Source organism: Glycine soja, chromosome 12 (genome assembly GCF_004193775.1).
Source record: "Glycine soja cultivar W05 chromosome 12, ASM419377v2, whole genome shotgun sequence".
NCBI classification, from domain to species: domain Eukaryota; kingdom Viridiplantae; phylum Streptophyta; class Magnoliopsida; order Fabales; family Fabaceae; genus Glycine; species Glycine soja.
Window position 1 is genome coordinate 9,949,113 of NC_041013.1, and position 26,968 is coordinate 9,976,080.

At 33.1% G+C, this 26,968-nt stretch overlaps 3 protein-coding genes across 4 annotated transcripts; all 3 read right to left on the reverse strand.

The window, feature by feature from the left end:
- Positions 1–488: 488 nt before the first annotated feature.
- On the reverse strand, positions 489–3,173 carry LOC114379611 (H/ACA ribonucleoprotein complex non-core subunit NAF1-like). Its single transcript, XM_028338298.1, has 3 exons — positions 2,448–3,173; positions 1,918–1,995; positions 489–1,755 (listed from the first exon to the last, which is right to left on the reverse strand). The coding sequence occupies exons 1-3, from the start codon at positions 3,039–3,041 to the stop codon at positions 715–717; spliced, it is 1,713 nt and encodes a 570-aa protein (XP_028194099.1). The 5' UTR covers positions 3,042–3,173; the 3' UTR covers positions 489–714.
- A 4,497-nt stretch (positions 3,174–7,670) lies between these two features.
- On the reverse strand, positions 7,671–14,582 carry LOC114379612 (secretory carrier-associated membrane protein 1-like). Of its 2 annotated transcripts, XM_028338299.1 has the most exons (13): positions 14,381–14,581; positions 13,178–13,243; positions 11,313–11,414; positions 11,153–11,215; positions 10,679–10,712; positions 10,464–10,586; positions 9,704–9,766; positions 9,536–9,629; positions 8,949–8,994; positions 8,791–8,858; positions 8,316–8,364; positions 8,097–8,162; positions 7,671–8,004 (listed from the first exon to the last, which is right to left on the reverse strand). In XM_028338299.1, exons 1-13 carry the CDS (start codon positions 14,438–14,440, stop codon positions 7,918–7,920), a joined length of 921 nt encoding a protein of 306 aa, XP_028194100.1. In that variant the 5' UTR covers positions 14,441–14,581; the 3' UTR covers positions 7,671–7,917. The 2 variants fall into 2 exon arrangements, with proteins under 2 accessions (XP_028194100.1, XP_028194101.1); XM_028338300.1 differs by lacking the exons at positions 7,671–8,004; positions 8,097–8,162 and having other exon boundaries at positions 8,344–8,364; positions 8,945–8,994; positions 14,381–14,582.
- Positions 14,583–19,018: 4,436 nt separating this feature from the next.
- LOC114380087 (protein STRUBBELIG-RECEPTOR FAMILY 3-like) lies at positions 19,019–26,686 on the reverse strand. Its single transcript, XM_028339013.1, has 18 exons — positions 26,535–26,686; positions 26,270–26,370; positions 25,850–26,101; positions 25,021–25,150; positions 24,843–24,914; positions 24,597–24,662; positions 24,447–24,518; positions 24,280–24,351; positions 24,115–24,186; positions 23,971–24,036; positions 23,740–23,805; positions 22,533–22,954; positions 21,932–22,413; positions 20,996–21,267; positions 20,320–20,458; positions 20,004–20,140; positions 19,765–19,921; positions 19,019–19,665 (listed from the first exon to the last, which is right to left on the reverse strand). The coding sequence occupies exons 3-18, from the start codon at positions 25,968–25,970 to the stop codon at positions 19,567–19,569; spliced, it is 2,445 nt and encodes an 814-aa protein (XP_028194814.1). The 5' UTR covers positions 25,971–26,101; positions 26,270–26,370; positions 26,535–26,686; the 3' UTR covers positions 19,019–19,566.
- Positions 26,687–26,968: the final 282 nt, after the last annotated feature.

Below are 26,968 nucleotides of genomic sequence, written 5' to 3' on the forward strand. Positions count from 1 at the left end.
GATTTTGTAATGTATGAGGGTCCTGGTACGGTTTGGGCCGATTCATTCATTTTGGGGCAATTGCTTCCTGCACCCTAATTACATTTGGAATTAGACCTCGCAGAAGGTTAAAAAGGTGCACGAAGCAATTACCTTCATTTTGATAATATTGACTAAATTTTATTGTCGGCAAAAACATTTGAGTTTGTAACAGTGTTTCTCAAATAAATAGGATTTTTTCATGAGATGCTGACATAATGATTAAAGTTACATTGACACCCTTTGAAGTATCGTGAGATTGTACAAAATCTCCGATTATTTTATTACTATATTAATCTTTCTTAATTTTTTGACACTCATAAATAACACTAACCCCTTTAATTATTCGAAAAACATTACGACATCTACCATGTAACTCCGTAAGGAAAGTTGTTGTAAACTTTAAAAAAAGAAAGGGAAAAATTGTGCAATCCCACAACTTATATTAGCATGATTCAGCACATTGGAAGTAGGTGAATAAACAATCAGCACCAAGCATTTCAAATTCATAATATTCAAGCACAAATGAGGCCTTTAATTGAAGATTAGGAACAAAACTACTTCAGGAACCAACCGAATTCATTTCAAAATTCGAGGCTTACAGGAAATTTACATGTGTAGTATATTCCTAGCAAAATGGCCCAACACAACAAATTTAGTTCAGTGTGCAGTAGAGCACACAATAAATAATAACCTTCACTTGGGTGGTCGCCACCCTTTCCTACCTGCACCATGAAATGTTTTTCTCCCACGATTAGCATTTGAACGCGGATGAAATTGAGATCGGGCGCCAGATATAGTATTAGAATGAAAATTCAGGTTTCTTTGGGAATGCAATTCGGTGGATGGAAAACCCTGCTGTGCAGCAAACATAGGTGGCTGACTCTGTGGAAAGGGTGAACCCATCCCAAATGCCATTTGATTTTGACCGGCAAGTCCTGCTGCATATTGGGATTGAGCAAACATATCGGGCATCCCAGGTAGCATAGTTGTGGGAAGAGATCCCTGATTGGGATGTAATTGCTGTTGAAATGGAATTCCTGGCATAGGAAACTGAGGAGAAATTTGAGGGTTTTGTGGGTACCATGGCATGCCATTTGTGGGATATCCATTAGGAAGCATGGGAGACTGTTGCTGATGTGGAAATGTTGTTCCGTTTGTCCAGACTCCATTTGTAGCAAAGGTTGGAGCTACGTTTAAGGGTGGAAGTGGGGTAGTTCCCCCCATAAGACCTTGTCCAGTGCCAGAAAAAGGAGGACAGTTTCCATGATGAAGCATTGGTGCAGCATGGATGGTAGGTGCCGCATGCTCTTTCGGTGAAAATTTCTTTCTGTTGTTTTTTTTCTTGCCATGATTTTGATCGTTTGCGCCTCTCTTTGTCTGTTTTTGCATTCTCTTGTATTCAGCCTCTTTCTCATCATCTGAAAACTCCATTTCATCAGACAACTCTTCATCATCTGCACCAGATGCATCATACCCTTTCCTATAAAGATCCTTGTTATTAAGCACATGATCAGCAAATTCTGGAACAAAGGAGATCAAGGTTCCCTCATGGATCCCCGTGGGGACTTCACTTTCAGAATTGTATCTCACAACATAATAAGGATTCTTGACTGGTCCAAAAATTTCATCAATTAAACCTAATGGTTTTCTACTTTCAGTCAACCAAAGAATAGAACCCTCATTAAGAGGGCCATGCTTCTCCACTCCTTCCACAATGACTTGAGCACCAAGAATCTGTCCAATGAGAAACTTGTTAAGTTGATTCCAACACTAATCAGTACCCTTTCTATCCATTCCTATAGTCATATTATTATCTCTACACAAACACCTAATTAATCAACTAAAGAAACTAAATTTGCAATCAATAATGGAACATCTAGGTTTCCATAAGCTTACCGACGTAACAATTCCCACTGGCAGTGTTTGATGGTGTGGTTCCAAAGTCACATCGACCGGAGGAACAGGAGGCAGATTCTGCAAATGTTAACACCAATCAAAACAATACCCAAAAAGTGCAAAATAAAATAGCATAATAGCACAGATCCAGGCCCTCTAGTTACTCAGATTAGTTCCAGCTATTAACCTTCTTCACCATCGGAGTATTGCATCAAATATCAAGAGCTTTTCAAAATTTCTTATATTCTAACTTCCTTCAATTCAAATCTCTAGCAAAGCTTCAAAATAAAAGGCCAAACTACCCAAAGTCTACATTTTTAACTTGTATGACAATAACTGGAACAAAATATCCTCCCCCATGACAAACCAAACTCAAATACACAAGAGTCTAAACCCAGAGTTCACAACTTACTTTTTTATATATATAAAAAAAACTGCTAATTCCCAATGAAACTCTACACAATCAAGTTACCAAAAATTTAATATATAAATCTAAAATTGAAAAACAAAATAAATAAATAAAAGAACACCTGAAGCTCGTTCTTTGACCTGATGGGTCCTCCTCCCACATCACCATCTTCATCATCATCCTCATCAGCCATGCTCCAACTAACCATTTTCTCTTCATCGGAACCACTTATCTCGCCTTCTTCAACTTCCACATCATCATCTTTATCATCATCGTCGGTGTCCTCGCTATCACTACTACTGTCGCTGCTGCTACTACTACTTCCGCTACCAGAATCAGAAGAAGGGCTTTCAGACTCTGAATTTTCACTTTCACTCTCACTCTCAATTTCAACTTCAATTTCACTATCATCCTTAACACCGTTCTCCTCAACTGAAAGAGAGGAACCCACCAAAGTGATCTTCTCCAAGCCTTCCTCAATAGGACCAGCACAACCCAAAGTTCCAAACTTTTCAGCCTCCGCTTCATGTGCCTCCGCCCCAATAAGGTTCTGATCAATTTCCGACCCGTTTTCGTGAAGGGAAGACATTGATGTCTCCACCCCAGTAGGGTTCGGGTCAATTTCCGACCCATTTTCGTGCTGGGAAGCCATTGCTGTCTCCACCCCAATAGGATTCGGGTCAATATTCGACCCGTTTTCGTGTTGGAAAGCCATTGTTAACTATAATAATCGGCACGAAATCGAAATCAGAAGTGGGTGGCTTCGAATTCAAAGGGAGGATTTGGGGTATTTTCGCTCTCGTCGCTTAAACCCTAGGCGCTAGGGGTTTTTGTATTGTAACCTTTACGGATGAACGAGAAACAATCTGCTATATATACGACCCGGTTCTTATTTTATTTTTTCAATTTCTTATGCAAATATTTGAAAGAAAAGTAATAATTTTATAAATTAAAAATGAAAATAGAAGTAAATAGATCATAATTAAACTAAATCATTTAGGTTTTAATTACATGTCTGATGGCTTTGAGCTTTTATTAAGCCAAAATTATAACAATTCAAAAAATATTTTTATTCATAAAATTAAAATTTATATAAAAAGATCTTTTTCTTGGACTGGACATCAAATATGCATATCTTTATTAATTAATCAATTTCTGAATGCTACAATAAATTTCAAAGATATTCCATTTTCTCATGAATTTATTTTGAATTGGGATCTTTTGGCTTAACTTTAATTCTAGTTTTGTCAAGGAAGCAATCCTTTTTTTTTTCATTTTGAATTGGTCAAAATATGTAAAATTTCTGACTTTTCATGGAGGATTAGATCCAATAACCAGAGTAAGTCTTGAATGAGCTTCGCAAAAGCTTGATGTAAATAAAATAATTTTTGTCTTTTGTTTCCAAGCTATATCTCCTCGTTTAATTTTGGTCATTGAATAATTGGAGAATTTGATGAATAACTATTTGATTTTTTAGTTATTCTTTTCTTCTTCCTAGTCTATTAATAACATAAATGGATTCTTCCAATGTACTTGACGTTATCCCGACCTTCCTTTGACTTATCACCAATAGTTTGTTTAGGGTTCCAAATTAAATGTTGACAACTAAACACAAGGATTGCACTTGCTATAGGACTTAACCTAACACCTTATGGCATGAGCTAACAATAGCCATGCACCACCCATGTTTGTGTTCCCCAAGGCACCCCTTTCTTTCAAGAGGATTCTTGGCATGTCACTTTTGCTTCTATTGTAACAAAATACTCCCTTTTTATGTAGAAAAGACATGTATCAATAATTATGATTTTACGTATGGACAATTCCTCAATATCTTCTCCATTCGCAACAAAATCTTTTCTTTTTGTGATGGTAAAAAAAACATGCTTTGAGTTGGAATCCCATTCTAACTAAGGATTCTTGTGGTTTTAGAGGATCTAACTACAAGATAAACAGGAACGAAGAGCTTGCCTTGCCCTTCTTTTTTTCCACCCGACTCTTCGCTCTTAAGAATATTGCTTTTAAGAATGAATGATTGTCCTTCTTTGACCCTTATTTTCCAACCTGAGAACAGACAACTAATGTGTTTTGCTTTTTGAACAAGGTTTTATGATCAGTCTGCGACCCCTAGATGTCGAATACGTCCTTGGGGTGATCTCGTAGTTCATATGGGTGCGGATCAGTGCTACTGTTGGCATAACAACTGGTACACCATAGGTTGGCCTAACCCAACCCTCTCATACTAGGGTTGGCTCCTTGCAATTCTCCTTTTAACACCAACAATAGATAAGAATTGAATTGTCTTACAACGTTCTAAACCCAACTCACATACAACTTGAATTGGTGAACAACCAAAATCTTGGGACTTTCTTCAACCCTAGGATGTGATGAGTAGAGACAAATTTCCCCTTTCCCCAATCCATGTTGTCTTTTGAATCCCTTCATCTATCCAACCCATGATTCCAAATCAACAAACTTATTAATCAACTCATGAATTGAATAAACTAATCTAATGATCATCAAAATCTTTCATATTATTCTATATATATGTGTGTGTATATATATATATATATATATATATAATATTCTAGAATAGAATTCTATTTTTGTTAAAATAAAAACAAATATTAAAACAAAAACAAAGAATAATAACTTTATTATTTCAATTTATTTAATTTTGAATTAATACAGAAGAAAATAGAAAAAAATATCTTCAACAACCACAAATGTTGGATGTAAAAATGAATCGGTAGGGGAGCGTTTCGCCTTAGAGTGAAGGACCCGCGTGAGCAATGTTGGACGAAGCGGAAGTGAGAATGTCGACTTGAGTAACACAAACGTTGGTGATAATCTAATGTCTCGAAAATCAAAGGGTTCCTCTGCAAGGTTTGTCCACGGTGAATTGAGGCCTAAGATCAGGCGAAAATAATGTGAAAGAAAGTCAGATAAAGAGAAAATCTTTTACGTGAATGATAGGTTTGTTGGAAAGGACAAGAGGTTAAAACTCCATTTCTTTCACTATCCTTCATTATTAAGATTCTATAGGTATTTGGTACACACACACACACACACACACACACACACACACACACACACACATATATATATATATATATATATATATATATATATATATATATATATATTAATACTAAATTGGGAAATAAAAAAATGATACCCTTGCTTTTTTAGGGTGATAAGGGATAGAGAAAATGCCTTAAGCTAAAGTTTGAGTACCAGATGCTATAACATTGAAGTAATCCATCCATACTCTCAGGAAAAAGCTTGAACAAACTTCAACAAATGGGTACATGTACTTGAAATCGACATAGGTGGGTAGGTTGAGACTACTAGGGGCGCGAGACAACTCTTTGTAAGGATTTTAGCAAAATAGTCTTATAACTTCGAAAGAAGGGGTGCTTCCTCACAATGGGGTTACCCAGAATCTCACTTATCAAATTCTATCATGTCTTTCACAATGGAATATGGCGAATTCACCATAGTGTATCTAACCCATGCATAATATCACGAAAAATTGATACAAATCATATCAATATGTTCATTTTTATCATTTTATATTTTTCAGCTACTTTAACGTATCAAATACTTATAATTTAGTAAGTTAGCTTAATAGCTCTGAGTTATCAACTTTTAGTTAAATTTTCAGTTAATTTTGTGAATAGCCTATATGAATGACTTTACGAATGACCCATAATTCTACTACAATGATTGTATACATCCCAATACCTACTCAAATTCAATAATAAATTGAGAGTCTTAGTCTCTCAAACTCAAAAGAGTTATTCTTAGATTAAGTTGATTCTCCCCTTTAGAGAGAAGGAAGTGTAACTTATACCAATCATTACATTATTCAATGATTTTATATAGCATGATTATCATGCTTATTTGAATCAAATTTTATAAAAATTGATCAATAAAATGATAAAATGATTTATATTTTACTATATTTTAATATATATATATATATATATATATATATATATATATATATAATATTAATAATAAGCTTTGACTTATACCATTGAGGTATCAATTTTTTTTATTAATATAAAATTTTATAGATATTTAATAATTTTTATATTTGTGTTTTTTTAACGTATACTTCTGTTTTAGATGGAGTATGATAACAAGTTATAATTATGAATCTATTAAAGGTGTTACATGCTAATGTATTCCTTCTAAAAAAGAAGTGACTGTAGGTTAGCAAACATATGTGTTTTAATTTTTCCCGTGTTGAAGATCCTTGTTTGTATGGTATGAACATTATTTAGTATTTGGTGCCAAGATTTTGAAATAAGTCTGTGATATGAGAAACAATCAGGGTGCATATTGACATTCTACAAATGGCAAAGGGATATTGTAACATTTGTAAATCGTAAGGGATGTGCATGTAATATGTGTAAAATACAGTGAGTACAGTGAAATATTGGTAAAAATAAGGGTGTGCAAAAGAGGGAATGAGTGTTCTATTAGGTCACTCATGTGAAGGATAATTTTGAGGGGTAAAAATGTAATTCAATTTTTAAAACGAAACTTAGTTAACATCTGTACACAAAAAGATGTCAAAGAAATGGTTTGAAACCAAAGCATGCCATTTGTAATTCATGTAAAACATGAGATATCATTGTAATTAGTTCCAAAATTAAAATCACATTTTTACTAAAAATACAGTTTAAATTACACATTGCCACGTGTGCTCAAGGTCAATGAAAAGGTTCACATATGCACTAATTTAATTTGGGCTCTACTTTTTTACAAGATCACTTATGGTCAAATAAGTTTTACAAATATTCACTAATTTTTACTACAAATGGTAGAAGAATTAGAAACATTCTCTAATTTTTACTCAAATAACAGAACTCAACAAAAGTTTTAAAGTTATTTTTAGTGGCCGCATTTTATTTTTCTACTCACAATAACTATCATTTTAACTTAAAAATATTTTTTAATAGTATTTTCAAGATACTTATATTTAAACCAAAAACCACTTTGTTCAAAATTAAAATTAGAAAAGGTAACTCTAATATAAAATAATCTAGTAATTATTTTTTTAGAGAATTTTTTTAAAGAAAATTGGTTTTATGAGAAACTATTCATTTTAATCAGATTTTAAATTCTGTTCAGTTTCTGATTATTTTGAAAAGCTGAACAACCACCTAAAAACCTAAAAGAAGTGCTTCTATTAGAAAAGCAGCTGTAAGAAAGGATTCCTAAATCACAATTTATTTTTACATTTGAATTGGATAACTTTTTACCTAACATGTTGAAACTTAAGCACTCCTAATTGATTCACTTGTTTGTTCTTTTGGTTACTTTCATCCGATAGTCTAGCCAATAGAACGTTTAATCCCACACGAATAGATGGAGTATATTGTTAACAAAAATATAAAAGAGACGCTGAAATAAATCATTTGTAAAGGGGCTATCTCATACAATGATTTCTATATATGCACAACTAAGCTTCTATCTTAATTATCTGGTTTGTGACGCGCAAAGTGTGTAAGGAAAACTGGTAACTCAAGAAATCTTTTTTCGGGTATATAACCATTGGGAAAACAAATGTAAGTGCCATGTCATAGAGCTGCCATCATTGTGCCTCTGGCAGCCTCACGTTTTAAAACTGTAGCCTTGCCACTGCCACGGAAGTACATATATACTTGCTGCAAAATATAAAATCAAATAGTCAAACAAAAAGACACAAGTAACTTCAGGAGAATTACCAAGTTAGATTAAGTGTTAATATTATAAAAACCTGTATAACCCAGATGCTCAGCACTGACTCGAGACAAAAAAAGCCAAATCCAATGAAGTAGAATATCTGCAATTCAGCACAACAAATATTAACATCATCTCAATGTGAAATCATAACTTGAGAATGCATCCCTTTGGTACAGAATAACTATATCCAACTATTTATCATCCAAGGTAGGTCATTATTATAAAAGCCAATATATACGCAATTGAAACTTACCCCAACCAATGCATTGTCGCCCAACACGTCAATCGCAGCCAAAATGCCTCTGTCCACATCATAACATAGAATACAACCATATTAGTTTGAGTAGAAGTAGGATAAGAAAATAACAAATGTATTTGTCATATTGCTGATCTACAACAAAATCATGGAGAATATACCATCAACCCTGACATGACAATATAATTAATTGATGATTATGAGATAGTCATTAATCATTATATTGAGTAGATACAAAACTAAACAACTAATACTTTTGTAGGGTATACTGCCTCCAACTTATGCACCTCCAGTTACATAATTAATGGATGAAACCCCAGACAAAACATAAATAAAGCTCAAATAAAAGACGCTTCAGCCCTCCCCAGTGTTTTCCTTGCCTCCAGAAGATCAAATCAGGAAAAGACTAGTTACAGAGGAATATCAGTTGGCAAAATATACCCTGTAAATGCAAAATTAGAAGGACACTCACGTGAGAGATTTTCCTTTGAAGATAATTGGTGGAGCAACTGCCGCTAAAATGCAAAAGGCAATGTGCAACTGCTTGTAGAAAGAGGGGAAAAAGAAATGAGCACTTCACAAAATTAGTACAGAATTAGGGACTACAGAAGTAAAAAAGATAAAACTTGCCATGTAAAGCAAGAAGAACCAGCCAAATTTCAGAGCACTGTCAGTCCTGTAACACGTGATGGCACACAATTATGAAACAGAAACAGCATTAATTTGGAACAATAAAATCAATAATAAACTAACAAGAATTCAGATAATAGAGTGATTACTGCTCAGAGTATAAATATTGCTAGAAAAGTATTAACATATCCATGCTTTTTTAATGTGATTTTGAAGATGGTTATGCATTTACAGACTCCACCTGCCTCTCCCATTCATCTCATTTCCCCTCTTCTTTTGGTGTCCACTTCCAAATAATAAAATCAGATCAACTTATTGCTGAAGGTAAACTTTGAGTCCACGGAGCTTTACAATCTAACACAATCACAGTATTGCCTTTCAAATGCTCACATTCTTCCCACACATTATCCTGGTGTACACACTGCTCTAGCAGTAAAATATTTGATGATTCATAATTTAGCTTAAAGCTAAGCTTCATATGCATCTTTTTTTTTTCCTTTTCAGTTAAACAAATAGGCTGAAAAACTCTTAAGCAGATATCCCTGTTCTAAACTACAAAAATTGCATTAAATCTGATTGAACACTACCTCATAGCACGATAAAGAGGGCGATACCACAACACATAGGATCCTGGAGCACCAGAAATAAAATAGATAATTGCAAGAAACCAGATGGTTGGACCTACATGGAGAGACAAGTCTGTTAATTAAGCATGACTTAACAAGATTGATGCAATATCCAGTTGCAAGAAAAACCTTCTCCTTTGATCCAAGCAGTAGTAACTGCCACAATATTCCATAAAAGACACAGAACCAAACCTGCAGATATTACAAAGTTGAAAAACTAAGACTAATACAGTAATTAAATTATAAATTATGATTAAAAGATATTTACGCTGCCGAAATTATGGGGATTTAGATAGAGGAGGAGGAAAAGAGAATATGTTAATGTTGAAATTATGAAATATAATTGATATTGATTAGATGTGATGTAAAATACAAGATATTAACACCTGAGTATACTAATAGTCTAATACAAAACTCTAGTTGAAAATAGTTTGATTTTCTTTCACTTAATAAAATATCGAACACTTAATGTGTCACTTCAAATGCTAGCTAGATCTTATGTCATGAAAACAAAGGAAGCACTATTTCTAGATAGTTTAATAAATGAAGGTTTTTCAACACTTTTAAGTTTGGGCAATGCATTCAACAAGTATATAACAATAAAATACATGGCAAAATTACTAATTACTTACTAACTCCATCAGGAAATATGAAGTGAGAGACATGCAACTATGGAAGTACTTTTTATTTTAAGTAAAATATCAATCACAGCTAGTTTTGTTGCTCATATAAGAAAATGCCTTAATAATTTGTATACATCTTGTGAATTATACTACAAGTTTCCATTTCATTTACCAACTCAACTACAAAGTACAGATTACTTCTCATCAAGTTAGTAGCTAGTTATGACTTAAAACATTCTAGAAGACAGTTCTGGAGTTCAACATACCCAACCATGTTGTAAATGCAATGTACTGGATCCTTTGAAGATGTATTGGTATTTCCTTTGCAATGTCATGATGAATGATGGGAAAAAAAGGTGGCCAATTTTTCTCCTCTATAACTATTCCAGCTGCAAATGGAAAAAATAAATAAATTAAAACACCAAAATACAGACATCACTCTAGTTGATTTCTATAAGAATAGGTGAACTCAATCAAATACCTCGTGCTATAGCATCTTCCCTTCGTTTTAGTTCCTACAGAACATTATAAGATAATCAATTTCCTGATTACAACAAATGATATTGTAGCATAATGGCTAAGTTAATTCATAGTAAGGTTAAACTAAACAAATGTAGCAATAAAAATCAGAAATCACAATTTTAATTAATGTACTGAACAAGATTCCCGACAGAAAGTTTACCCGCATACTAAGTACTAATATACTAATACAGTAATACTAATATATTAAATATAAGAAAAAGTGGCCACATATCACATAATTGACATAACCCACTCTTGCTACCAATTAGGTCCCTGATTAACTTAGAATCTCTAGATTCATTTTAATTTATTTGCACATATATAAGATAGCAATATAAAATATTGAATCTGACAAACCAAGTCTCTAACTCATATAAAAGTAAGTTGTATACTTGGTTCTAAAGATATCAAATGAGATATCAAAATGAATCACCTGTTCCCTTCTTTTCAATTCAGCCTCTTTAGCTTGAAGTTCCTTCTCCTTTGCTTTTATGTCCTAAAATTAAGAAGTACATAATTAAACCTTTGGTAAACAACAACATTGAGACAGATAGTTTTGATATCTATTTCAATATTTTCATAATCTAGCCTACCTTTGCATTATCAAGGGGGATGTCAATAGTTGCCCCACGATCGTAAGGCTCTGGAGGAAGGGGCGAGAGCCTTGAGTTTGCAGAGGGAACACTTCCAGTGTTCTGCAAATTCAAACAAATACGCAATAAGTTAATTAATATACAAGGCATTTTCTCTTCTTCCTTTTACATTTATGCTTAAAAGGAAACACATTAAATTTTAGGAAAAGGACCCCAAAGAGAAAGTAGGAATAAAAAGGACACCAAATCATCCTGTTGACAAATTATTGGAAAAGAACACCATAATATAATAGCAGTGCATCACTCTAGATTCAGTAACCCCCTCAAATGCCAAAGGAAAAGAAACAGAAATAGCTAGAAAAAAGAAAACCATTATACAATGGCAGTGCACTACCACAAACTGGTTCCCAATTTCATGACAAGAAAAAACAGCATAACATAGTAGCAAGTCAGTCCAAAATTTAGCTCTTGACCATTTGGTTGTAGACTTTTATGACCTTCTTACTACGCAATCAATACAGGGAAAAAGCCTATGCAAACCAAGGACACTTAAGACAGCCTTCCAAGGAAACTGGGTAAAATTTGCTTCTTAGCCCCAAGTGCAAACTTTACACAGAACATATTATTTCCAATCTCCACCTCAACAAAACCCTTCCTCAACTACTACATTAAATAAAAAATAGGCTGCACTGAGACAATTGCCTTCCAACTTATCTGCTACCCATAATGTCTCTGGTGATCATAAGTCATAACAGAAGACATTGAGCCATTCTGGTTATCCACATACTCTTGCTATTTCATAGTCCTTTTCATAGGCTACAAAAAAACTTAGTAAAATCTCAACTCAAAGAAATTCCATACATACACATCTACCCTTCTAAGTTAGTAAACCCTGTCCTCACTTCCTACTTCTTTGCTGATGACTGAACCTGAGTCCAGAACCACCTGATGTCTTTGAAAGCTCCATCCCGCAGGCTCTTATAACCTGATGGTATTGTTACATCCATCCTCCACAAATCATCACTTTCATGTGAATAGGAAAATAACTCCATGACCATTCACCGTGAAGTTTCATACTGAGATCTCATAAGTTTCACATTCCTAGTTTCCCTACTTGAATGGAAGAGATGTCTTGACAGCTAACCAAGTGAAACTGAATATCACTTGCCCTCTTCAGAGGAAATCAGTTCTCATAATCATACCCCACAAAATATCCGCAGTAACAGAGATGTCATCCATTTACAACTTTACAACCTATTGTACGGGAATCACTTCAAATCTTGTATTGAGCATTAATATCACTCTTTCTCAATGAGAAAACGTCAATTCCTGACAATCATGGTAATATGAAAGAGCATTATCACTGAATTCTTGTTCTGCCAAAACTCAATATGATCCATTCCACAAGTAAAAATAGAAAAGAGTCCCTTCTAGCCTTTTGTATTCTGCAACAAGCAATAATCTTCAATAACTCAACAATGCAAATCAATATTTTTCAACATGAGTGTGCCATTACTATAATAAAAATTACAACCACTCTCAGAGAACTCGTACAAAGCCGTCCAGAGTAACATTACCAAATTACCAAACTACCAATGGATCCCTCCCAACCCATCAAGTATATATAAATCTATAGATTAATTATGAAGGGGGAAATACCACACAAATATCAAAATTCGATATATTAATTTCCAGACAGTAAGACCTGTAATAGTTATCACCCTTGCACTGTTGCACAATCAAAATACAGATGATACATATCAAAAGTCAACAACCAACTGATTCCTTTATTTGTTAAAATATTATTTCATAAAGTGATGTATTTTACTGAAACAAATCTCAGTTAGAGGAAAAGGAAAACTTACAGTAGTATAAAATGCACCTCCACTATAACTTGATTGCCCTGACCCTTTTCCTTTAGCTGTTCCATCCTAATATTATTAATAAAAATGTTAAATGTTTTGGTTCTTAGAATAATAATCAAATAAGCAAGACAAAAAGAACTCAGCATATGTGAGGTGGCATATCTGAAATTTCAAATCTACAAAAGCAACAATCATGTTCATGGCATAGTTAGATGAACATTTTTCATTTAATAATCACTAACCGGTCAACAAGAGTATAGAGAAAAATTATGAAAAGTCAATCTCTATTCATTCATTTACGGAATGACTGATTGAGAAACTTGATGTTATTGCATACTTGATTGTTTCCTCCCCATAAGACAGAATCGTTATGTAAACACACGTTTAACCTTCTTTAATATCATGAGATTTACATATCCGTTTTATTTGTGAGGGAGAACTACCAGAGTAATTAGTAAAATGCTATTTGATTTTTCTTAGCTAGAATTTCCTTTTTATACAAGTGTGGCTGTTGGCCCGAAATATTTGGTTTTCGTCTGACCACTATAATATCATATAAATACATTTCAAAATTGTATTTTATGTTGAAACTTGAAAGCATATCAGCAAAGTTAAAAAAAAAAAAAAATCAATCGATGGATAGATTTTTCAACGGAGAAGCTAGTGACAGAGCAAAATGATAAAATTTCTTTCAATTTCAAGTAATCATGACTTAGCCAACATATTTACAAATTAACTACATTGTTTAGCCAGTCGAAAAATTTATCCCGAGACGAAACACTGTTTGCGATGGTTCTTCGTCTCAAATCCCTAAATCAATTTACAGCATTAATCACGTTGGAAAAAACTATTCCACCGTTAAATAAACAAACAATTCAAGTCGTTCAGCCTCATAAAAAGTCAGGTGCATTAACCAAACTGTAAAATTGAAACGAACGGTTAAAATCAAAACTAATTAAAATTCAGTTACATGACTAATAAGATTTTTTTCTCCACTGGACTCTTACGATGTCACTAGATATGTCTGCGGTTCGGCAATTAGTTAAAATGTTAAATTACACATCCAAAAATTCACGAATGATACATGAGGCGTTCAATTAACGAACGATCTCGAGTAGCGGAAACAGATCTAGGTATCGCGAAAAAACGATTATGAACAATGAAAAAGCGAATCGAAGGAGTTAGGGGAAAATGAAGACTAACCGCGAATGGATTAACCTCGATTGGTTCTTCGTCGAAGGGATTGGGATCGTAGCGACTCATGGAATCAGAGTGATAGAGAAAAAATGGATGTGATTGTTGCTGCAATGTGTGTGTAACTGAGAGAGAAGGCGTTGGAATCTACGGCTTCCTCTCTTCCCGATTCTGTTTCTTTCTGACAAAAACTTCACACAAATGCAAAATCTGCATGCGTCCTTTTTATAACCGTCTCCTTCACTTCACTTCACACTTTTTTTTTTTTACTTTATTTTATTTTGAGGGAAATTTATTTTATTCTCGTTTTTTATTGACAAAAAGGTTATACAGCAATCTACACCCTAGAAAGTCTTTATACAATAATTTAATGGATTTGTTGATTTTTATATCATATACGATAAATTTATTAATTTTTAAAATAATTATTTAAAGTAATTTAAATAATAATTTATAATTAAATAGTGATGCTTTTTATATTATAAATGTATGGATATTAAACTATTTTTTATTTAAGAATTTTATCTTATTTTTCTTTATTTAGAGTAACTTTATTTTATTATTAAAACTAGGATATATTTAGATTTGTTTATTACCTTATTAAAAAAATGCTTTGTGTGTGATTTCCTTTAAAATTAAAAAACTTTCATCAAAAGAATTTTTAAGAAATTTTATTAAAAGAATAAATATTTTATTTATTAAAATTTTTAAGCATTATATGAAAGTGATATTATGGTATAAGATTTTTTAAAAAATAATAATTCGTGTGTCATATTTTAAAGAGAAAAAGGAAATTTATGTGAAAATAAACAAAATTTTAAAAATGAGAACTTAAGGTGTTGTAAATAACAATCCTTAACTTAAGAATGATAATTCACAAAACATTTTAAAAAGTTAAAAACGATTAAATTTAGTCAATTTGTTCCAGATGGACGAAAGTTTAACAACTAATAATGGCCCTTCAATATATTTAAAAGAAAAATTAATTCTTTAGTTCCTTTTTAGATTTTCAGAAGTAGATTCGGATGTTTATAATAATTTTTGACATATTTAATTTAATTTTTATCATTTTCATTTTATATATTAGTCCTAATATTTTTTTCATCTGAGATTTGACTATCGGTTCTTGTAATTTTCATTTAAGTTTTATTGGTATGTCTGGTTCATGACGGTAAACATTTTTTACAAGAAAGAATGTTTTTTGAATTTGATAAAATTATTACAAGCAATAATTTTTTTCTTTATATATTTGACACATGTGAAGTATAAGACATGATCTCAAGATTACTATTAAACAATAACAATTTCACATTAATTAATTGATCTATCCGCAGATGGTAATTTTACTCATTCTTTTTTATTTGTCAGTATATCAGACTTAAGTTTTGCTCATTATTTTTTATTTATTGATATACTAAACTTTATTTTCTTTTATGAAAAGAATATCCTTATAAATTTATTTATTAAGGCCAAAACCTAAACCTAGAAACAAAAATCCAAGTTTATTCAAGTATGAAAATGAGACACCTAATTTGTAAACGAAAAATGGAGATTTTCGTGGCAAAAGTCTTGTAAAAGTAGCATTGAAAATGAAATGCATTCTTGCACCTCTTCACCCCTTAAAATTGTTCAACTAAGGCTAACTTTTTGGCTTATATCGTATTCAATAAGCCACTCAAACAAAAAGAAAGGCTCTTACGTGGCATCCAAAAGTTATGAGTACAAAAAAAAATTAATGTTCAATTGTTTTCTGGGCCAGTAGTAAGATTTCTCTTTCAGTGCATAAGGGCTTGTCAATTCGATTTAGCATGAAACCTCACGTAGAAGACATTCTTTGTCTAAATGTTTAATCATGCAACACATTGCATAAACCCTCAGCCAAATTTGGTTTGATGCTGATCTATACCAATCGGTTTAAACTTCAACTTCAGATGATTTTTTTTAATTGGCATAATAGATTGTTAAGAAAAAACATAGTTTAGAATTTGAAAATTTAGAAATTAGAACATGATTTAAATAAAATTCATCTCATGTAACCTTTTGCTAAATAACTCTGGTCTATTGTTTCAATAAATTTTAAATAACTTTTATAATTTAAAATATTTTGACAGAAATTTTGGATTTCTGAAAAGGAAATTTAGTACAAATACTATTTCGTAAAAAAATTATGGAACAATGTGATTGGTGAATGTTGTATAAATGAAGACATTTATTGATATGGAGTCACCATAAAATTGTCTTTTCATAGGGACTCATCATGAATGATTATTGATTTCATCTATTTCGAACTCAAATTCGTAAGAATTTTCTCTTACTAAATAGTAGAACTGAAATGTTAAAGGAGTCTTAACTTGTAAAATTTTGTTAATTTTGGCTAAATTTAAAAATTTACTTGAAAGATTATATAAATCGATTGAAAATATGAAACTACTTCATTTACCTATTTAATAAAGGTCTTATACCTTGATAAATAATAAGTACAAAGATCAAAATTAAGCTAAAATATAAATACATTCTTTATCATCCAAAAATGTTATACTGTTGAACAAATTTCCACTAAAAAAAACAATTATTAGGATAAAAAATCGTATTGAATAAAAGTATAAGAATGAATTGTCTAATTTAACCAAAAACAAACATCATAACATAATAACTTTCAGAAAGAAAAAAAAAACATAATAACCAAGTAAATATGTTGGATACAAAAAATTAGAAATTGATTATTTAGTCCTGAAAAAAAAGAAAATTGTTCTCAAAATCCTAAAATTTTGACCTTTAGATCTTTTTAATTCTAAATTAATTAGCATTAGTTAACACTACTAAATGCTAACATGATACATCACATAAAATGTTCACATTGATATCTTTTTCCAATTTACATAAATAATCATAAGGAGTATTTTTAGTTTTCTATTGAATTTTTTTTATCGACCAATATTAGTTGTTAGTTTTATTAGATTGTTAGTGGAAAGATTCAAATCCACAACCTCTCTTCCTCTCTTTCTCCCTTCAATCATTGAATCTCTCTTTCTAACCACCAAATTAATCTTATAATTTCAATTGTCTATCGAGATTAATCTCTTTTGAGGGATCCAAAGACACTCATAGGTGAATTGCCCTCTCTCAACTAGGTTTCTTTATATATAAGAATTAGAATTTGAACACATGACCACTTATTTAAGTAACTTGAATATATTACCACTCAAATCAACCATTTGTAGTCACTATTATCATAGAGAGAATAATCATTTCAATCCTTGAAAAATTAGATGTTGGTTTCTTTAAATCTGAAAGGAGGAAATTGGTTGGAGGTTTTAAATCTTCAGTCCGTTAGTCATTGTACATGTGTTAATTAGTGGTAGCTAATACTTAAGGAGATGGTGATGCAATACTGGTTACATAAGATCGTCCATGTAACATCAATTTTATTTCTTAAGAAGATGACTCAAACTTACAAAAGCAACAAAAAAAATATCAGACACCTTTAGAACCTCCCCCTCCATCTTTGTTTCTTCTCCACACATTTCCATGATTCACACGCCAAAGATCAATCTCAATGTAATCCCCACCAAACCACGAGGTTTCCCTGAATCATCCAATGTTTGAACATCTCAAGTAGATAGCTCTGAATTGAAATTCCCACTGTATTAGAATATGTACAATATTCTCCTCTAGGAGCTTACCATTGAGGAGGAAACTTTTGCGTTAGATACTGAATAGAGTTCTTCAGCATTAGATACCTTAACGATGAACAAGAACTGAATGAAGTATCCAAAGAATCACAGTGTCAGGTCATTGCTCAATCACAATGTTGATTTGTTGGTGTTTCAATATAAGATTATGTTTTGGATAAAGTTTGGAAAGTACTTTTACAAATTTTCAATATACATCTCTGAATTATAATAAGCAAAATGAAGAAAGAAGAAATAGTTAATTTGAGATTAGGTATTTTTAAAATGAAATTCAAATATGCACTAAAATTGACTAGGGAGGATTTGGATTGTTAGATTGGCATGGTCGGGCAGATTAAAATAGAAGTTTTGAAAGAGAAGGAAGGACCTCATGTGATCACGAGACATATATTGTTTTAATTCTTTTCTTTTAATTATTAATTTGGGAGGCCTTGATTTGTTTTCGAAGTTCACATTTTTATATTTTTATGATGCCCATGCATAACTAATATGATAATATCCATGTTAGTCTTTATCTGATATTTTAAGAAATTCACTTTTTTATATGGAATTCTAATAGAGAAAATATAGCAACAGTTTTCTAACACCAAGCTGTATTCTTTATGTGGTTGGTTGTTCAAGTTTGTAATCTTCTTTTGTAGTTTTGAGATGCTAATTCTTCTATAAGAGTGGAGCTTATGCCTACTGTTTCAAGTGAATCATTTATTTTTCTGGTTCTGTGTTCTGTTTTCATTTTTTAAGCATCTAAATCATCATCATTTTTAAGATAAACACAACCTCGAATATATCTTATGTAAGACTCAACATGCAAGGTCAACAACCCATTAGAGTTGATTTAGTGGTGAGAAACTTTAGTAGTTTATATGAAATCCTAGATTCAAACCCTATTGCAAATTCAAGGTTAGTTAACGCAAGAACTAAATTTACTGACAAATTAAAAATCTAGATACCTTGATAACAATTATTTTGGTCCTAAAAATGAACAAATCCTGATCTTTCAAAGACCAAAATACAATGATTGTACCCTGACATCTTTTTATAGTGTACAAAGAACAATCAATAAATTACAATGCTTGTCTGTGATAGAATACAAATGATCAACAAACTTTTATTACGAAGGATGAACCTAAAAAGCACAAGGATGCCAATACGGAATTACATTGCTATCAAGAATTTGGAAACTATTACCAAACAAATGGGTTAGTTAGCACGCCGCTACAATACTAATATGGCATATTTTAGTCCACTATGAAATTATCAGATATCATAAGACTACAAATATGATGGTTGGTCACTACCATTCTCTTAAGTTTGATTGCACAAAACTCTTGGTAGAACTTGGCATGTGAATGTTGAATAGGTTAGTAGGAAATAATGAAGCATGGAGACAACTAATTGGGCTCCCCTCAGATAACATGATATCTCTACAAGTTGATATTCAGCAAGTGGATCTCTCATCTCTGCACATTATGATAAATTCACATACAAATATCACTACCTTTCTCATTTTTCATTTGATTCACTTTGCTGAGACTCCTTCCTCATCATATTTAGTAAGTATAGGACGACCTCGGACATTGCTGGCCTAAATTCTGGCTCAGACTGCATTACATACATTCAAGACAAGAAATTAATTCCATAGAATAAAGATAAATAAGCTAATAATAACTGGAATTTAAGTTCACAAAGACAAAGGGTCACCTGAAGGCATCTAGAGATAATGTCTGCAAAATTTGACAATGATTTTGCTGGGTAATTTCCATTTAATGAAGGATCAACCATCCTTGATAATGCATCGATATCATGAAGTTGGGGAACTGCCCATCTGACCAGAAATTGCTCCCCTCGTGCTCGTGCCCTGTCCAAGATATTCCAAATAATGAATCAACTGGATAAAAAGCCAAACAGATTACTGATATACTTTGATTATGCATTCTCACCTATCGTGCGATTGACGGCCAGTCAAAAGTTCTAACATGATCACTCCAAAGCTGTACACATCACTTTGGTATGTGTAAATTCCAGACTCAAATTCAGGAGCTCCATAGCCATAGGCAGTTAACAGGTTCCCCGAGAGCTAACAACACAGAATATTAACAGACTTATAATGCAAACTACATTGACATATTTAATGATATGCTATTCAACAATAAATACTCCTACCATAGCATGAGGTACATCAACAGTCCCAGTAAAAATTTAATCATTTCCCTCATAATGTCGAAACAACTTTTACAACATCAAATCATGTCTTACCTGACTGACTGATCCCGAAGCTATTAATGGAGCTAGACCACAGTCAGAGACCCGCACGGATAGATCATCATCAAGGAGAATATTGGCAGACTTCAAATTTCTATGTACTACAGGTGGCTGACATTGCTCATGCAGATATCTTGTTAAAGGACAAGAAGTATTAGATTTAGCACCTCAAATCTTGTATTTTTAAATACCTTAAAGTAAAGAAATCAAAGTTACCAACCCTCAACTTCCAATTATGTTTTTGCATAAGCTTCATTTATTTGTCTAGAAAATCCTATAGCTCTCTAAAGAGACTGAGAAAGAGATTTTCTTAGACAGATCATTATTTGGTCAGAATCAGCAGCTTATGTTTTGGGTTCAATTGGTTCTTGAAATGGTGTTTAACTATTTATAATCTCTTTCGTACAGAGAATAGAGCATAACGTATTTTGAAAAACTGTAAGATCCACATCAAGAAGCATTTAGATTTGAGGATAAGCATGATGTTTTACCAATTTACACTTCAGAAAGTTCTAGTTTTGAATAAATACTTTCAGCTTTAAATGAATTCATTGAGGAAAATTGAAAAATTAAGGCAGGACAAACTAGAATTTGAAAACAAAAAACTTTGAAGCTACAATAACAAGCTTGAGCAATTTCTTTTCTTGATGATAATGGTTACTTGACTTACTCTAAGGCTCTAGCTGCCCCAAGTGAGATCCGAATACGAGAATTCCATGAGAGTCTTGTTTTGAAGTCATCATCTGAGTGGAGTGCATCATACAGTGATCCATTACTGCAGTACTCATAGATTAGAAGCCTTTGATCATGCTCTGAACAGTATCCAACAAGCTCAACAACATTTGCATGCCGTATTTTGTCAATATTATTTATCAATTCAATAAATTCTTCATCCTTCTGGTGTGCAGAGGCTCTCTTGTCCAGTTTCTTTACAGCAAGCAACTGACAAATTATAAAGAAAAAGGCAAGTGTCAAATATGAATCCAATGAAGTGATAACACAAAAAAGATTTTTTAGCAAGTGAAAGGGAAACAGAGAGACCAGAATCAACAAGTGATTCACAGATATTGGTAGTTAAATTTGATAGATCAATATATGCATTTAGCCATTTACCATGTCATCCAATAAAATATAGAATAAACAATCTTATATAGTTTAAAGTTGTTCAAGAAGCATGGAAGTAGCAGAGACCTAAGCATTTGTGTTAGCAAAAAGAAGAGGGAGCCATGGATGCATAAACCACAACTGCATTTTGGAGAAAGACTTCTCGTATAAGATTTTTTCTTTAAAAAAAAATTCAAATGTTTGAAATATGCATTATCATGCAAGAATAACCATCAGAAAACAAACCACAAACTGCATCAATAAAATATTTGCATGCTTTCTACACTATATTTACCATCAGACTAGAAATGTTGAAACAAGAACAAATAAGAAGACAATGAATATCATCTGTTCAGCTAAATGAAAAATTGAGAAACTACCAACCAAAAAAAAGAAGACAAAGTATCAATCACATTAATGTAACCACTATTGGCTATTTAAGGGTGATAAAAGTCAAAGAAGACAGAACACAATCAATATAATTAATAAGCAACAATCCTACCTTTCCATTAGGAAGCTCTGCTCTATACACATTACCCAACATGCCTCCTCCTATAAGATTTTCTTGAGAAAAGCTATTTGTATACTGTTGAAGGGATGCAATGGCGAAAAATTTTGCAAAAGTGGGAGGAGGAACTGAACTTCTAATGGATGGATTCACAGGATTGACATTAGTCCCACTGCGGGATGAGGCTGGCTCAATAATCACCTTCTCAGTAGGAGGAGGAGGTGGAGGTGGAGGCGGGGGTGGAGGCGGGGGAGGGGGAGGGGGAGGTGGGGGTGGAGGTGGAGGGGGAGGAGGAGGCATTGAATATACTTCTAGAGTACTCATATCTATCTCATGCTCTACTGGCTTTGGTATTGTTGCCATTCTATTTCTATGCACATCCTTCTCTTGCTCACCCTGTGGATTTGGAGTAACCCAAGTTCTCCTGCTCTCTGCTTGATGACCCTCTTTTGGCTTTGGAACATCCCCTACTGGTACTGTTGTGATAAATTAAAATTGTTTAAAAATAAAAAATATTTAAACTGGATAATCCTTCCAATGGACAATTAAATGTTAGATAAAAAATTAAATGAAGGACCAAGGTATCTTTATTTGCCTTTTTCCATTTGACTAGGCGGTTGGACTAAAGCCTCGTAATCCCTAGCATTTTGTCTTTCACCTCCATATGCACCAATTTGATGTTGCTTGGACCTTCTGTCATCCCGTTCTCTTCTGCTACACCTTGGAATAAAGAGAATAAATCCTAGTAACAAAATAATGAATCCCAACACACTAGCAATTGATATCCAAACCACCCTTTTTGTGGATTTTTTGGATTTCCCAGTATGTGATTCATTTACTGCAGTTGGTCCATCAGCCTGTTTAGTAGGTACACGACCAGAAGATGGCGGTGTCCCAGAAACAGGAGTTCCGGGTGGTGCCCCAGAAATAGGAGTTCCTGGTGGTGCTATTGCTGGGGAGCGAGGTGAAGAAGCAGGAGTTGTAGTACCATTAACATTGAATGGGTTTCCAGCTTGTCTGCATAACAAATATCATCTTCAATAACTAAAGCTACAAAATAACTATATATTCTTCAAAATCAAATTTCTGATGTGATCAAAATCAGTAAATAACAAGAATAGAAGAAACTTCAAACTAGGAATAAACACTTCAATTTTCTCAATAGTCACAGAAAAAAGATAGCCACATAAGATAACCCAAAACTCAACCTGAACTCAGTCACATAAAATAACCCAAAACTCCACCTTAAGTCCTGCTATTGTGAACAGGACGATAGTCTGATGACCACTTTTTTAAATGTACCTTGGCATTATCATTGTCCTATTGCTAACTGCTAAGTATTATTATCCAGGGCCAGAATCACTATTTTAAAGCACCAGTATACACCACACAAGCTAATATCCTCATCTCCAATCGGGGTGCAAAAGAAGTGTGTCTTATCTAAATTGGAAATTGTGAGAAATCTTGACTCTTGAAACTTTTCATAAATAGTGTTTCTTTTTCCAGGCAAATTAACTGAAGGCAACATGTAATTGGTTATTTAATAGAGTTGCCATGCTTCTGAAATTCTGCCAAATGCCCTACATCAAAGTATTATTTATTATTTATTCTCTTTCAGCCTTATATGTTCCTATTTTTGCTTAATTGCAACACTGGAGAGCTATGAAATTAACAAGGATCAGATAAAATTTCAAGACTTTGATTTTCCATATTCATTTTCACATTTTCTAATTCAAGATATTGTCCCATTTAAGCATAAAGAAGAAAAAGACATAAAGTCCTTGATTTTGTAAGACTTTCACCTGAAGGCAGGGATGCTTAGCAACTTTGGAGGTATTGGGCCAGCAAACTGGTTGTTCTCAACATTCCTGCTCAAACAGGACAGAATAATCACAAATTTAAAAGAGAATCAAGCAATACTAGCATTTAAATAGACAGCATCTAATCCTATACGCATTCTAAAAGCTATCCAATCCATAACGAAAACAGCTTTATAAACTAATACATCATGAAATATGGTTTAAGAGAATTACAAATCTTTCAGAGGAAGGTCTTGCAAAACATCAAGTGTCCCAGAAAGTTGATTGTTCTGTAAGCGTCTGCCAACAAGGAAATAGTGAGTTTGCTTGATACAGAAAATAGGTCATAATTTGATCTTGCCAAGAAAAAATACTAACAGGGTGGTCAGAGCCAACAAATTATCCATAGAAGGAGGCAATTCCCCACTCAAATTATTATGAGATAAATCTCTGCACAACAGTTAATGCCTCCATCAAATGTTATAATGTATAATGAAGCAAAGAATCTTCATTCAAATTGTCTAAATTAAAATGAGGCCATACAGATTGATCAATTGTGTAAGTGACTGAAAAGCATCTGGTATTTCTCCAGTTAAAAAGTTCTCATTAAGAGACCTGAAAGGAGATAATTCAATATAATTTGGATGAACTTGCATAATGTTTAATATCATTCAAATTTTAATATAAAACAGGAAAAGCAACAAACTCACATGTCTGTCAGTCCAGTCAAAGTGGATAAAGAGGTCGGAATACTTCCAGTGAACTGGTTGGCTGCAAGAAAACTGCAAATACAATCCATCATGTATTTTTGCACAAATTGTTGGAAATAGCTAATATCACAGAGTTAGGTTATTACGTACAAGTTTCTCAAGGTAACTGGCAAACTGGATGGAATATTTCCTCCAATGTTGTTGCTGCTTAGATCACTAACTCCAAAATACATAGCAAACAGTAAAGAGGTTGCAGAAGCAATTTATGTGTACTATGAGAAGAATGACCACTGAAATTCATGAACCGAGGAAAATGCTATAGATGCACAAACATACACATGTTCATGCATATGCACACGGATAAATGCAGAGAGAGAGAGAGAGAATTCTATTTACATTACTGAGATTGAAACAAAAGTTGACAGTTTATCTCCCAGTTCTCCTCCCAAATTTGCACCGTTTAGAACTCTGTCATAAATAAGATGATAAGAAAATTCATCATCATCTATATGAGAGATGTCAATAAACAAATCAACATGAAGAGTCAAGCCAAAGGGATAACAATATAACATACATTTTTTGTATGAATGATCCATTACACAGAATGCCTTGCCACCCTTCTCCACATGGATCTCCACCACTAGCAACCCACCCAGGCAGAACAGGGGATCGCAATGCAATATATAAGCTATTAATTGCAGCAACTGATACAATCAGAAAATTTTAGAACTCCTAGACTTCAGATATATGACAAAACAAATCAAGAATATGTTAAAAGCAGTAATTCATAAATTTTCTGTTCTAGTTCACAGCCACACAATTCAGTTACCCTCCACACATCAATCAAGACAAGGCAGAACATTCTAACATAGCACAATCAGCATTCAATATCAGACCAACTGAACAAACAAAACAAACAACAGAAGTCTTTTCCCACCAAGTGAGGTTGGTTACATGGATCACACGTTGCCATTCGGGCCAGTTAAATACCAACAGACCAAATAGACATTAAACCAAAAGGAAAATAGTAAAATTATAATACCAAATATTAAATCAAGGACATTTCAACATAACCATTAACTAAAGACTGAATAGGCACAAGAACACAAATTGTAACAGTTCAGTTTAAAAGGGGAAGTACGTTATCGACCCAAAAGCATCATCATAGAACACATGAAATCCTATTTGATTGCCGGTAGATATGAGAGAAGAAGATAAACTTCAACCACCATTGAAAAACAGTGAAACGCACACACACAAACAAACTATAATATTAAAAAAAAAAAAGACCCAGAAGACTGCACTATCAGCTAACCACTACACCTGTGTGGCCACAGAATCTTCTATCATTCACTACGGAGACCACACAAAATGCCAAAGGCCAAAAGAGTAAGAATCCTTACCATCAGTGGGATCAGTGACTGCACTTGAAGTCTGAATTGTGCAGATATACAGAAATCCCAATAGAACTTGTCCATAGATCTTCACTCTCTCCCACTCCAAACCAGATCTCTTCCAACCCATTGATCTCCACCTCAAGCTTAATCTTCAGCACACAACTCTCAGTGAACCCAATCACAGAAGCATCCTCCAAACAGAAGAAGAACCAGGTCAACTCCCTTGAAGCTATTTTCCACCACCTCAATAAATCCAACCTACCAAAAAAAAAACACCCCATGATTCCATTCACAGCATAAATATGCAAAACACACCCCCAAGATCAAAAACAATAAAATAAAATGCACACTTTTGTTTCAAGCATTAACCATGACCATAAAAAGATAAAATCTGAAAAATTAAATGAAATAATGAAACGAACTTACTTGTAGAAAAATTAAGTGAAGAGCAGAACAAGGTTGGCAAATGCTGAGAATTTGTTCTGAGATTCTACTAAGAAGAAGTAGTTACAATTGCTGGAGGAGTGCTGAAGAAAAAATAAACTTGGCGTATGAGATTGATGAAAGAGAAGGGAACGTAAGCACACACATAGCATTGCATCAAAAAGGGAAATTTAGCTTATAATAATAATAAATAATCAATAAACTAATAATTATTGTTAAGTAGTTGAAACTTTCGTAAAACCCTAACCTTTGTAAAAGAAGGAGCTGGGAACAAGGAAAAAGGCAAAGGCAAATTTGGAAAGGTACAATGACGAAGGTAAGAGGTTGTCTCTGAAACACACTCTCTCTCTCTCCCTCTTCTTCTGTGTGTCTCAGTGTTCTCTTTCTCTCTCTTTCTATAAACAAAGGAAAAGGGTGTGCAAGAAAATGAAGTCAAGTCATATATACCTACTCTGTAAAAGTTTTTTTCAGAATGCAAGAGTTATCGTTTTCACGCGCCCAACGAGGGCGCGTGCATTTTCTTTGCTTTGCTTATGTTCCATGCATAATTAAGATTATTATAATCTTAGGAGCAGTTTGTTTAAAATTATAAAAATGTATTAAAATAAGTAATGTAAAAACATACTTTTTAATAAGCAGATACAATTTAAAAAAAAAAATAAATAGCAACTTTTTTTTTAA

What these genes read in the sequence shown, in the direction of transcription:
- LOC114380087 (XM_028339013.1), bottom strand. Translation starts at nt 25,970, where the DNA reads ATGGGTTGGAAGAGATCTGGTTTGGAGTGGGAGAGAGTGAAGATCTAT. An exon ending in CCAGTTACCTTGAGAAACTT is followed by an intron (nt 24,519 to 24,596) that starts GTACGTAATAAC and finishes TTGTATTTGCAG; the next exon opens with TTTTCTTGCAGCCAACCAGT. An exon ending in CTAAGCATCCCTGCCTTCAG is followed by an intron (nt 22,955 to 23,739) that starts GTGAAAGTCTTA and finishes TTTGTTATGCAG; the next exon opens with ACAAGCTGGAAACCCATTCA.
- LOC114379612 (XM_028338299.1), bottom strand. Translation starts at nt 14,440, where the DNA reads ATGAGTCGCTACGATCCCAATCCCTTCGACGAAGAACCAATCGAGGTT. An exon ending in GGAAGATGCTATAGCACGAG is followed by an intron (nt 10,587 to 10,678) that starts GTATTTGATTGA and finishes TTCCATTTGCAG; the next exon opens with CTGGAATAGTTATAGAGGAG. An exon ending in TGCTTGGATCAAAGGAGAAG is followed by an intron (nt 9,630 to 9,703) that starts GTTTTTCTTGCA and finishes CTCTCCATGTAG; the next exon opens with GTCCAACCATCTGGTTTCTT.
- LOC114379611 (XM_028338298.1), bottom strand. Translation starts at nt 3,041, where the DNA reads ATGGCTTTCCAACACGAAAACGGGTCGAATATTGACCCGAATCCTATT. An exon ending in GGTCAAAGAACGAGCTTCAG is followed by an intron (nt 1,996 to 2,447) that starts GTGTTCTTTTAT and finishes TAACATTTGCAG; the next exon opens with AATCTGCCTCCTGTTCCTCC. An exon ending in CAGTGGGAATTGTTACGTCG is followed by an intron (nt 1,756 to 1,917) that starts GTAAGCTTATGG and finishes CTCATTGGACAG; the next exon opens with ATTCTTGGTGCTCAAGTCAT.